Source organism: Halichoerus grypus, chromosome 3, assembly GCF_964656455.1.
Source record: "Halichoerus grypus chromosome 3, mHalGry1.hap1.1, whole genome shotgun sequence".
Classification (NCBI taxonomy): Eukaryota; Metazoa; Chordata; class Mammalia; order Carnivora; family Phocidae; genus Halichoerus; species Halichoerus grypus.
The window spans coordinates 193,448,221-193,460,540 of record NC_135714.1 but is presented as its reverse complement, the minus strand read 5'-3'; the positions used below and the strand labels follow the sequence as shown (position 1 = coordinate 193,460,540).

At 41.4% G+C, this 12,320-nt stretch overlaps 1 protein-coding gene across 1 annotated transcript in view; it reads right to left on the bottom strand.

Annotated features, from left to right (window-relative positions):
* Positions 1–8,470: 8,470 nt before the first annotated feature.
* ENPP6 (ectonucleotide pyrophosphatase/phosphodiesterase 6) overlaps positions 8,471–12,320 on the bottom strand; it is a 118,217-nt gene continuing 114,367 nt past the window's right edge. Inside the window, exon 8 of the mRNA XM_036071340.2 lies at positions 8,471–12,049. Within this exon, the coding sequence (XP_035927233.2) occupies positions 11,844–12,049 (206 nt within the window). The 3' untranslated portion in view covers positions 8,471–11,843. The remainder of the gene's footprint in view (positions 12,050–12,320) is intronic.

The window sequence follows — 12,320 nt, the reverse complement described above, 5'->3', positions numbered from 1 at the left end:
TCAGTAGGACAAACTAATTTCACAAGGTCAGTCATGTCTCTCCTTCTGTTGTGTCCTGCCAGGTGGGTGGACTTCCACTGGGGGAGTACCCCTGACATCTTCCCACTACAACTATTGAAAACAACCTTTCCCAATCTGTGAGACAAAACTAGGATCTTCTTCATTTGCAATTCTGATTACTCCTGAAATTACAGAATTATTATATATATTATATAACATGTATATTCTATATATAGTATAGAATTATTTTGTGTGTTTATTAAATATCCATATATAGTAATCTATGCCCTTTATCCATTTATTTACTAAGGCCTTAATGATTTTCTTACTGATTCAAATGTTTTTTTTTTAAAGTTTAAGGATTTTTGCCATTTATCGTATGTACTGTAATTCTTTTCAGTGTGTTTTGACTTAACTTTGTTTAATTTTTGACATACAAAAGTTTAAAAATTTTATGCTGCCCTTTATGATTTCTGTCATGGTTCTTTTTTTTTTTTTTTTTTTTTTGCCTTTTTAAAAAATTAACATTCACTGTATTATTTGTTTCAGGGGTACAGGTCTGTGATTCATCAGTCTTACACAACACACAGTGCTCACCACAACACATACCCTCCCCAATGCCCATCACCCTGCCACCTGCAGGCAAAATGGCTTCCTTGTCTCCTTCCTCCCCTCCAGCAACCCTCAGTTTGTTTCCTAAGATTAAGAGTCTCTTATGGTTTGTCTCCCTCTCTGATTTCATCTTGTTTTATTTTTTCCTCTCTTCCCCTATGATCCTCTGCCTTGTTTCTCAAATTCCACGTATCAGTGAGATCATATGATACTTGTCTTTCTCTGATTGACTTATTTCCCTTAGCATAATACCCTCTAGCTGTCATGGTTCTTAAACTTTAAAAGTTCATCTTCCCCCTCCCATCACCCAACCAGGGTCTGAAGGTTTGATGACTAACATTTCTTGCTTGGGGTAGCAGCCTTTTGCTGGGGTAGGGACATGCCACATTTACAGGGAAAGAAATAGAAGATGCTTGTGGTCCATCCCAGCAGGCACACATATAGTTGTGTGATGACCTTCAAAGCCTCTCAGATGTATTCTCCATGGCTCTGCTGGCCCTTCCCGTCCTCTCTGGACTCCTGCAACAGCAGCTCCATTATGCCTGTGGCACTGAGCTGGCATCCAAGAGTACTCAGGACGGCCTTTTCCTAGAAAGGAACGGGTCTGACTTTTCAAGTACAAAATCCCTGCATTGAGTATTTGCACAGTAAATTTTATTGACTCTAAATGGGTCTCCCAATGTTAAGTTGTCTGGTCTCTGCTGGATTTACAGTCAGTCAGTGTTAATTGAATGACTAGATTTAATTCTTAGTTCAAACTGACAGTAAACCAGGTGAGACAATTTCCCCCAAAGACAGATTCAAGTTCACCCTCCACGGCATGTCATATCTTGTGGCCTCAAACGAGGCCTATTGCTCTTCTGGCTATCCTCCCCCAGATCCTGTGTTCTGGCTACACGAGTGGACCTGTTTCCTGTTTGGCTGCTGCTAGATATTTCTGATTAGGATTAGTTGCAAGCAATCCATAGGAGGGCTCTAAGTAACTTGTGATTTCACTGAAGGGAGAGTGCTCATCTTCATGGTGGTCTGGTTCAAAACCTAAGCCATTTTCTGCTGATTTTATTACTTTGATCTTTATAAAGTACGAAAGAACTTCCAGCATGCTGACTGAGATGTATTTTTTGTAACATGGCAGAACACAATGTATTTCCTAATCTAGATGAATTCTAACATTGAAATTATGCAAACCATTCATGCTCCCTTAGGATTCTTAAAAGGCCCTAATTTGTACTCACATTTTTCTTCTTTTGTCATATTTTTTTCTTACTCTTGGGTATTTTTCACTTCTTGTTGAACATTAGAATCACTTGGTGAGATTTTTAAAAACTACCAGCTCCTGGGTCCCCTTCATACATATGAGGCAGAATCTCCAGGGCTGGGGGCTGGACATCAATACTTTTAAATAATTCCTCAGGTAATTCTGGGTAGCCAGATTTGAGAACCAGTGCCCCAAACTAAAAACTTGAATTTGTCAAAGTTATTACACAATGCACATCCATAAGCATAGTATTCCTCCTTAGGAGCTTATAGAGGCCATGTGGTAGGGGCTTTGGGTCATCAGTGGTAGCTCCAGAAACAGTGTCAGCCTGTGGGGGGCTCTTAAGAGAATGTCTGAACCTATTTGCTAGATAAACCCCCTGCTTTGCGTTGCTTGTGTGTTTCTGGGGTGGGGGTTTGAGAGAGTGATGACAGGGACTGGTGGGGCTAGGGCAGGTTAAATAAGCCAGGGCTTGTCCCCCAGAGTCATACTGACCTGCCTCTGTCTTTCCTAGCTGTGTGGCCTTGGGCAAGTCATTTACTCTCTAGGCGCCTCGGTTGCCTAAAATAAACAAGAGACATTGTGTGTCACATGCATTTCATAATACCAGGCACCAGGTAGGTGGGTGCTAGTTTTAGGGTTTCAGATGGAGAGAGCAGCCTGGAACCTGGAATGCTGGTCCACAGAAATAATGTTTATTACTCATTGGAGCTTTGACCCCAAGTACTTCATACTTTGTTGAAATGGACTGTGGTCCGAACTCTGATAAGTTTCCAGAGTTCCTTCTGCTCCTTTCATTTAAGAGCAGGCAAAATGGCTTCCTTGTCTCCTTTTTTCTACCCTTCCCCCTCCCTGCCTCACCCCCATCCTGTCCCTCTGGCCCTTGTCACTGACTGTGGGAGTGGAACGGTGCTTTTGGGCACCAACTTGTTCTGGGATATGGCAGAAGTTCAGCTCCTACTTGTCCCCCAGACCCCACCCTGAGGCCAGACTATCCTAAGCAGCAGAAGGACAGGAGAGAGAGGAGAAGTGTAAACAAGGCTGTCCCAAGAAGGGGATTTCTTAAACACCCCTCTCCTCCTCTGAAAGCTCTTCTTCACCTCCTCCTGTCACCCACTGCCCGTTTCTCAGAAGCAAAGGCAGATCAGACTCAGAAGGCATGGGAAGGAGGAAACAGTGATTGGGATTCTTCTTCTTCCTCCATATGCTACATTTTGCATGTTCAAGGCTCTGAACTCCCTTCTGTTGTCTCCTCCAAGCCTAGAGAAATGACAGTACAAGCATGTGTTAGTCTTGTTGAAAAGTCAAATTAAACGTGGTGAAGACAGAGCTAATTTATCTTTCCTTCCTTTCTTCCCATCATGTTTCACTTCCTCTTGTTCATGGCTAAAGAGGGGGTCTGCTGAAATGCTGAAAGAGAAACTCTTGCCCTCTGGATCCCTTGTCACATAGCTAGTCATTTGTCAAACCCTGCTCCTTTCTACAAAACCTTCCTGCATCTGGCTCTTCCAACCCCTTGCTGCTATAAGAAGCTCTGTCCAAACTCTGGGGCATCTTCTGATTAGAGTGTCCTAACTTCTTCACTCTGTTGATTGATTGATTCAATCATTCATTCATTCATTCAATAATTCATTCATTTGTTCACCAGACAGTTATCAGCTATTTTGTGGTCAACTTCATTGGTGCTCCAGACTTTGTTTGAGGATTCCAAAAATGAGAAGACACAATCCCGCCATTCTGCTTTGCTTACACCCTGGTTGAAGAACACTTGCAAGAAAATTATTACACTACACTGTGACTTGCTTTGTAATAAATGAAACAATAAGAGAACATGAAAGTACAAAGGCCTCCCAGAGAATCCAGGCCATGAAGGGTGAATATAAGTTTGCTAGACAAAGAGTGGGAAGGGGAGTGCTGGACAGAGGGCCAGGGTCAGAGTTGAGAATGGCACATTCATGGTGCTCAGCTGAGGATTTGAGATGGAACACTGGGAGACTCAGGGGGAAGTCAAACCATAGAAATGGTTTGGAAGCAGAATTTGGAATTTAATTCTATAGGAATGAAAGACACAAGGGTGGTTTTTAACCAACTGAGTAACATGATCATCCCTGCTTTTGCTGAGGGATAATTATACAGGGAAGGTGAAGAGCAGATTAAGGAGGAACATCCAATGGCCAAGAGTAAGATCCCAAAGGAGAAAATGGACAAGGTGCCATCAGGAGCACAAGCAAGTGAGCTTCCTGCCTCCAGCTGTCCTGCTCTGGAGTGGATGCCTTCTTTCATTGTGTTACTCCTGTTTTCTCTGAAATTCTCTCTATGCATTGCCTGTGGCAACCGAAACATTTTCTTCCACGGAAAGAATTCAACTCTGCTCAAAAATGGAAGAAATGAAATGACCACATTGTAAGTACAGCAAGGATAGTGATGGTATCTTTTCTTCTATGTGCTCCCAAAACATTCACAGTACCTGGTATGAAAGAGGGGAGGGGCTCGAGAAATCTTTGATGAGCTGGACTGACTCCAAAAACAATATGCAGGGTGTATTAATTTCCCATGAATGCTGTAACAAATCACCACAAACCAGGTATTTTAACAGAAATGCAGCTTCTCACAGTGTGGAGGCTAGAAGTCTGAAATCAAGGTGTCAGCAGAGCCATGGTCCCTCTGAAGGCTCTAGGGGAGAATCCGTCCTTGCCTCCTCCAGCTACTGGTGGTTGCCCGTGGTCCTTGCTGTTCCTTGGCTTGTAGACACGTCCCTCCAGTCTTTGCCTCCACTGCCATGTGGCCTTCTTCCCTGTGTCTCTGGATCTAAATTTCTCTCTTCTTAGAAGGCCACCAGTCATTGGAGTAGAGCCCACCCTAATCCAGTGTGACCTCATCTGACTTGATTACATCTGTACAACTATTTCCAAATAAGGTCACATTCACAGGTATCAAGGATTAGGGCTTGGAGATATATATATATATTTTTTTTTTGGCGGTGGGGTGAGCAATTCAATGCATAATGAAGGGTGTGGTGTGTGCTATTCTTGCATCTCTTGCAGTTTGAACCTTCCCTGAAGAGACTTACTCTACATGGGGCAGGTTGTACCAGGGCAGCTCCAGAACTTCAGATAATTGTATGACACAGTCAGTATGCTCTTTTATAAACAATTAGGCTCATCCATTCTTCAAATACGTGAGACCCTACTAGGTGCCTGACTCTGTGCCAGGATCTAGATATGCAGAGGTGAATAAGCCAGACCTGGGCTCTGCCCTGATGAAATAAAATTATTTGACTGTGTTTTAAACTTGCCAAGAGTATAACAAATGTTGTTGGCAAGTACATGACTAAAAAGTTTTTTAAAAGGAACGGAAATTAATCATTCTTTTGCTAGGAGTTAAGCTAAGACTCACAACTGGGAGAATGTTATCTCATGGAACTATGCCTTATCTACAAGGGTTTCTGTCAAAAATGTGAAATCCATTTGGAGTTCCGTAAGTCCGAGCACAGCAGGGAGGCCAGGACAGCAAGTAGGGCCAGGTGGGCTCGAGCAAGGGCAGAATCAAGTGAGATACTTGGAGCTCCTTTCCAAGGGCCAAATTACAGGTAGTTCTGTGTGGTCTCACCATGAATCAGGCCACGCTGAGTCCTCCTGAATCACTTTGGTGAACTTCGGAACTGCCACAGTGATGCTCCTTAAGGACTTTTCCTGGCCCAGTAAGCGTGCTGAGTGACCCAGAGAAGAAACATCCTAGCAGGTGTTTAGGGTTCAGGGAATTAACTCCAGAACTGCTGTGGTTAGTCTCCGTGCCTTCATGTTTGACACACCATTTGCTTCCCTTCTTGTAGGCTGCAAAGCACTTACAGGTATAGGGCCTTGGTGGGCCAGTCTGTGTGATTCAGAGGTGTGACATTATATGCCACATTGTCCAGTAACTGTCAGCTTTATCGTAATAAAGGTGATGTTTCACTCTCCATGTACCAAACCCTGGTCTACCTCAATTACATACAAAATTAGTTAGGAAGCAAGAATGCCGATTATTGGGTCCCCTCAAATCTTGACCTTCCAAGGAAGGAAGGAAGGAAAGAAAGAAGGAAGGAAGGGATGGAGGGAGGGAGGGAGGGAGGGAGGGGAGAAAGAAAGAGAAGGAGGGAGGGAGGGAAGCTTTTTGCTTCCAAGAAAACTATAATCTAATGAGACAGGGAAGAAAAATATAATTGTTCCCATATTTAGCATGCAAAACAAACTCATGCAAAATAGAATGTATATGAATTCAAGGAAATAGAAATAAAGATAATTGTGAGGTACAACATTTCTCAGTGCCAAAGGAAAACCAAGGTAAGTAATTACTTAGGAAAAATGGGGTTAGATAAGAAGGCCAGAGGTGAGATTAAAATGGTGAAGCAGGAGCTTTAAAAAATATTTGTGATTTCTGTGTGTGAGGTTGTGGAGTGCAGTTATAAAAATGGGAGGAAAATGCAATAAAATGCAAAGTCATTTATGCATTCGGCAGCTATCCATTGAATACTTATTGTGTGCCAAGCATTTTGCTGGGTGAATAAGACACTGTCACTGTCTTTCTCAATGGAAATTCCAGTGAGAAAAATAGACAATATTAAACAAGAACTTTAATTATTGTACGATTAGAATTTTGATCAGTGTATGACAGAGAACCACAGTGGGTGTTGCGTGCAGCTAGTGTGTAGAGGCAGAGTATAGTGGGGGCCTAACCTGGTCAAGGGGAGTATGAGGAAACAAACACTGTGTTGCATATCCAGTGTTGTGTAACCTGAAGTACAAAAAATTCACATTCCTGGAGTGATTATTAGTTTTTATTTTTTTTTTTAAAGATTTTATTTATTTATTTGCGAGAGAGAGAATGAGAGACAGAGAGCATGAGAGGGAGAAGGGTCAGAGGGAGAAGCAGACTCCCTGCCGAGCAGGGAGCCCGATGCGGGACTCGATCCTGGGACTCCAGGATCATGACCTGAGCCGAAGGCAGTCGCTTAACCAACTGAGCCACCCAGGCGCCCCGATTATTAGTTTTTAAAAAGTGTTTATATCCAACAGAATCATTTTCACATTTCTCTAAAAAGTCAATATGCCCACAACAAACAATTCTGGGACAACTGGATATCCACAGGCAAAAGAATGAGGTAGCCATCACTTCCTCACACAATAAAGAAAAAATTAACTCAAAGTGGATCATAGACCTAAAATATGAGTTAAAACTGTAACACTCCTAGAATAAATTAGAGGAGTAAGTCTTCATGATCTTGGGTCAGGCAAAGCTTTCTTGGATAGGACACAAAAGCACAACTGATGAAAAGAAAAATAGATTAATTGGACTTTGTCAAAATTAAAAACTTGTGCCATGAAGGATACTATCAAAGAAAGTGAAAAGAACACCCACAGGACAGGGAAAGATAAGTTTTTGCAAAACATATATCTGATAAGGGACTTGAATCCAGAATATATAAAGAATTCTTACAACTCAATAATAAAAAGACAAAAATCTAGTTTTAAAAAATGGGCAAAGTGTTTGAATAAACATTTCCTCAACAAAGATAGACAAATGGCCAATAGGCACATGAAAAGATGCCCAACGTTATTCGTCATGAGAGAAATGCAAATCAAAACCACAATGAGATCTCACATCATGCCTGCCAGGATGGCTGTAATAATAATAATAAAAAAGACATGATTCCAAGCGTTGGTGAAGATGTGGAGAAACTTGCACCCTCTTACATTGCTGGTGGGAATGCAAAATCGTGCAGCCAATTTGGAAAATGGTCTGATAGTTCCTCAGAAGTTTAATATAGAGTTAGATGTGGTCCTGCAATTCCACTCCAGGTATATTCCCCAAACAAATGCAAACATATGTCCACAAAAACACATACATGAATGTTCAGAGTACCAATATTCATACTATCCAAAAAGGGAGAAAAAAAACAAATGTCCATCAACTAAATAATGGATAAATAAAATGTAGCCACTCCATACAGTGGAGTATTATTTGGAAATAAAAAGAGTGAAGTACTGATTCATGCTAAACGTTGAAAACATTACACTGAGTGAAAAAAGCCAGCTACAAAAGACAATATACTGTTATTCCATTTTAATGAAATACTTTGAATAGGCAAACCTATAGAGATAAAATGTAATTTAGTGGTCGCCTGAGACAGGTGGGGGCGGGGTGGGCAGGAAATGGGGACTGATCCACTAAGGCACTTGTGGATATAGCGTTCTTTGGGGGTGATAAAAATATTCTCAAATTGATTGTGGTGATGGTTGCACAATTCTGTGACTAGAATCAAGCCTTTGAATTGTATACGTTAAGTGGATGAATTATATGGTATATGAATTAAATTTTGATAAAGCTGTTATCCTAAAAAATATATTATGCTTAGTATATTCAAAATCTAATCTCCCTTCCTTCCTTCCTCCCTTCCTTCCTTCCTTCTTTCCATCCATCGTCAAATTCATAAGCCTGGGATGGACTATGTTTAATCCATGGAATGAAGTATAATTATATTATCAGTTGGGTGATAAGAAAAGATAGCTAGTCAAAAATGAATCATTCTTTTAATTTGTGGAACTATAGACAAAGAGAATATCTGAAGTGTAAGCAGATCTCCTTTATGAGATTTATTTTTTTATTCAACACATATTTATGGAACATTTATTAAACATTTGAAGCACTGTACTAGGTGCTATTTTATGATTTCCAAGCAACACACACAAGTCTATTTTTCATAGCATACACCTGAGACCAAGTTTCACATGTTTTAGAACCAGTCTGCCAAGACTACCACCTCCCTTCCTTCTAGCAAGTAGTTTACAAGAGCTGACTTTGGTCTATCAAAAATTGTTTAAAAAGATTAAACACACAATCACATTTGGAAGTCTTTTGATATTTACAGAAATGCAAAAAAACCTTTTTTTTAGAAAATCCATAAAATAGGCCTATGTCTTCAACAATGAGTTTGTTTGATAGCGCTCTTGGGAATCCTAGACTCACGGGAACGGAGTATAGATAGAGTGTAGCTAATAAATAATCTTAAATAGATGAACGAGAGTAAGATACTTTTGGAATCATGAATATTGGTAAATAATAAAATTCAGACACTAAATGGAGAAAACACTTTTTCCTAAAATAATACCCCTCTCGGTGCCTCTCTCCATCCCTGAGGCTTGCGAATCTGCTTTGGTTTAGAGAGGGCTGGAAGCTTGACCCAGCTGGGACCGGTAGTCGATACCAGTCCGATGGCCTCTGGAGAAACTGGAGGATTATGAAATTGCTGTCAGAAGACCCAGGTCTACCAAGGTCTAACCAGAACCTTTCTCTCCATAGAGCAAACCCAAACCTACAAGTGCTGTCTGAGGTTCCACCCAGATCCTCCAAACCTACATCTCTAGAAGCAGGCCAGATGATGCTTACAATCCCAGGAAGTTTGCAAATGGCCGTCAGTGACTGAACTCAGATTGATGTGGATTTCCAAGTTCTCTTTAAAAGTAGAGTTGGGGCTCTATAATCAGGACTCTTCAAGGCTAGAAAGAAGTCCCTGGGCCTGTTCTAATTTATGCTTAAGTCTTCAGAACTTAATTGAATTGGGCTCTGGAGATTAGACATTGGGCAGGGAAAGTAGCCATTCATCTCATCTTTAATGTAAGGATCATTCATTTGGTTTATCTTCAGTATTTGCAGGTCAATCCAATTATCTTCCCCCTGGAATTAGCAGTGAAGTAGCAACATAATCCAGGAGAAAAGGTGTCTATATGTACGAGATTTTACTCCAAAGGAACAGAACACATTTAGAGAAAAATTTCCTGGGGAAAATAATGTAACTTTAAAATAAAAATCAGAGGGAAAAAAATTCTAGCCAAATAATTAAGCCACTAAAACGTATGCATTATTTTAGGAAAAAGTGTTTTCTCCATTTAGTGTCTTAATTTTCTTTATTATTTACCAATATTCATGATTCCAAAAGTATCTTACTCTCACTCAACTATTTAAGATTATTTATTAGCTACACTCTGTCAGACAAATATCTGAGATTTTTTTTATGTAACTTGAAGTTTTTAAGGATGAGTGAGGGGAAAATGGTAGAACAGAGCAGGAAAGACAAATGTAAGACTGTGTGCATGTTTGTACTCTCTTGATTTTGATGATCCTCTCTTAACTGAATCACCTGGGTATCTTTTAGCAATCTTTCCTTCACAAGGGAAGAAGGTGAGCTCCACTGAATTCATTATAACACTGTCCTTTCCAGACAAAGGACACTTTGAACAACGGATGCCTGCTTCAACAGCCACTGCCCAATGTTCTGAGAGCACGAGTTTGCTTTCAGCCAAATAGCAAAGGCCGATTTGCCTTCTTCTAATTGATTCGATGGCTTGCTGGCACTTTTAAAACACATTACATGAATCCTTAGAAATCTTTTGTGATGACAGATTTGGTATATGTATTTTTTAAGTGGTGATCTTTTGCTCTCATGATTCAAGGCATGGAGATGTTCCCAACCCTCTTGAATCAGGGTGAGTGTTGATGCTCATTTCTCAAGGCAAACGCTATAAAAGGGCTTCATCATCCCGAGGAGACCTGATGTGCTATCTCTTCCTGACAGAAAGTCTCTTTTACAGATGTGCCCCATTCAGTGCAAACTCACTGTTAACGCAATGATATGTCTATGTGACTCTGATCATTTAAATATGCAGTTATGTTTTGTTTCACAACAAGATTTCCTACAGCAAATCTAGATGACTAAACTGAAAACATTTCAGCTCAGGCTCAGTGGCTCTTCGTAGGGGCTTCCAAACAACTTAGGTCCCTGAGGTGGCACTTTGACCAAACCGTTTCCTAATCAAATGGCTAATTGGTTCGGGATTCAGTTCCATCGTGTTCTCTCCATTCCCCACCCCACCCCCACCCCCACCATTTTCCTTGGGCTTCTGGGTCCCTCAGGATACACTCTGCTGGTGTTATTCCACAAGCCTTGCTCCAAGACTACTGGTGCATAGAACTTAATGTGCTACCATTCCAAGCAGTGAACTGAGATTTCTGCAAACATGTCCACAAGTCATCAGCAAGATGTATCAGCCTGTCATGATATGTCAGGTATTGCTATAGCCTATACTCTGTCTGGGGATCCAAAGCGTGGCGGGGAATCCATTAGTCCACCCACACATATAGGGCCCACCATGTGCAAGCTTCCATGTTGTGACAGACTGTGCTAAGTCTCACAGAAGCCTGGGTCTGCTGCAAGCTTTTCTGCTCCTCAAGGCAAGGGAGACATTTTTGTACAACTCAAGAGTTCGGGAGGGCACCCACATCTTTCACCTTGTTCTATGAGTTCTTCAATCCTTGGTACTTTTGATTGGTGAGCCAAGCTAAGATACAACCTTTCTGGGGCTTGGTATAAAATGAAAAAGACTCCATGAGCTGGACCCAAAACAGAAGACAGCTATTGCTTTTACGTGGACTTCTTTTTTCTGGGATGGAAGGAGCAGTACAAGATTATGGCCATAAACCCCAAGGATGGCTCCTGGGTGTGGACCGGACATAGGCAAGGGCCTGCTTTGTGCAAGGCAGGACACAGAGGGGCCCAAGACTCCATGCAATATCCACTCAAAGTCTGTTTGCCCCAGGGGTGGGCTCTTACTCAGACAGTTCATCTGAGTAACTGCATGAAAACAATGCAGAAAATGACATAGAGTTGAACCAATGAAAAGCTAGGGTTTTCCTTACCTCCGGAAGAAATAAAGCTTGGGGTTTTTGGTGTTTTTTTTTTTTTTAAAGAAGTTTAAAATGTTTTTTTTTTTAAAGAAATTAAATTTTTTTTTTCTGTATGGAATCATCCAAGAATAGTATATTTACAATTTTTGTGGCCTTGATTGTATTAATGAAGCTATTATTCTAATAGAAAATGAAAACCATCCCACCATGGAGGCACACTTGGCTGAGTGTTTGGGGACAACAATAGCAGCATCTATGCAAACAGTAGGAGGAGAATCAAGACCAGAACACAGCTGCTCGGTCGGATGGACGGAGCCGAGCTGTCCTGGTCCTTCAGCATACACATCACCCTGGACCAGGAGCCGTTGTTGGGCAGAGGAACGATGCCTGTCACATTGCACATGACATTGTAGACATCCACGGACCTGATTGGAGCAGCTCTGAAGTTGGATTTGAAATCTGAAAGGGAAAGGCAAGCAAACAAGTTGTCACAGCCATGCCCTGGGCAGAAAGGGGCCAAGTCACAACACAGAGAATTATACTCAGGCTCCAGGCAGCTTTGGGACCGGAAATCAGCTCTGTCAATGGGGCGTGGCCAACTCTTGGTGAACTTGGAAGGGTATCTGGAAGGGGTATAGCTCACAAAAGGATGTTGCTTTCTATGGCTCATGGAGATGAGTTTCTTTGGAAAGACAAATCAGCAGATTGTCTTTGTGCATAACTGTGGTGC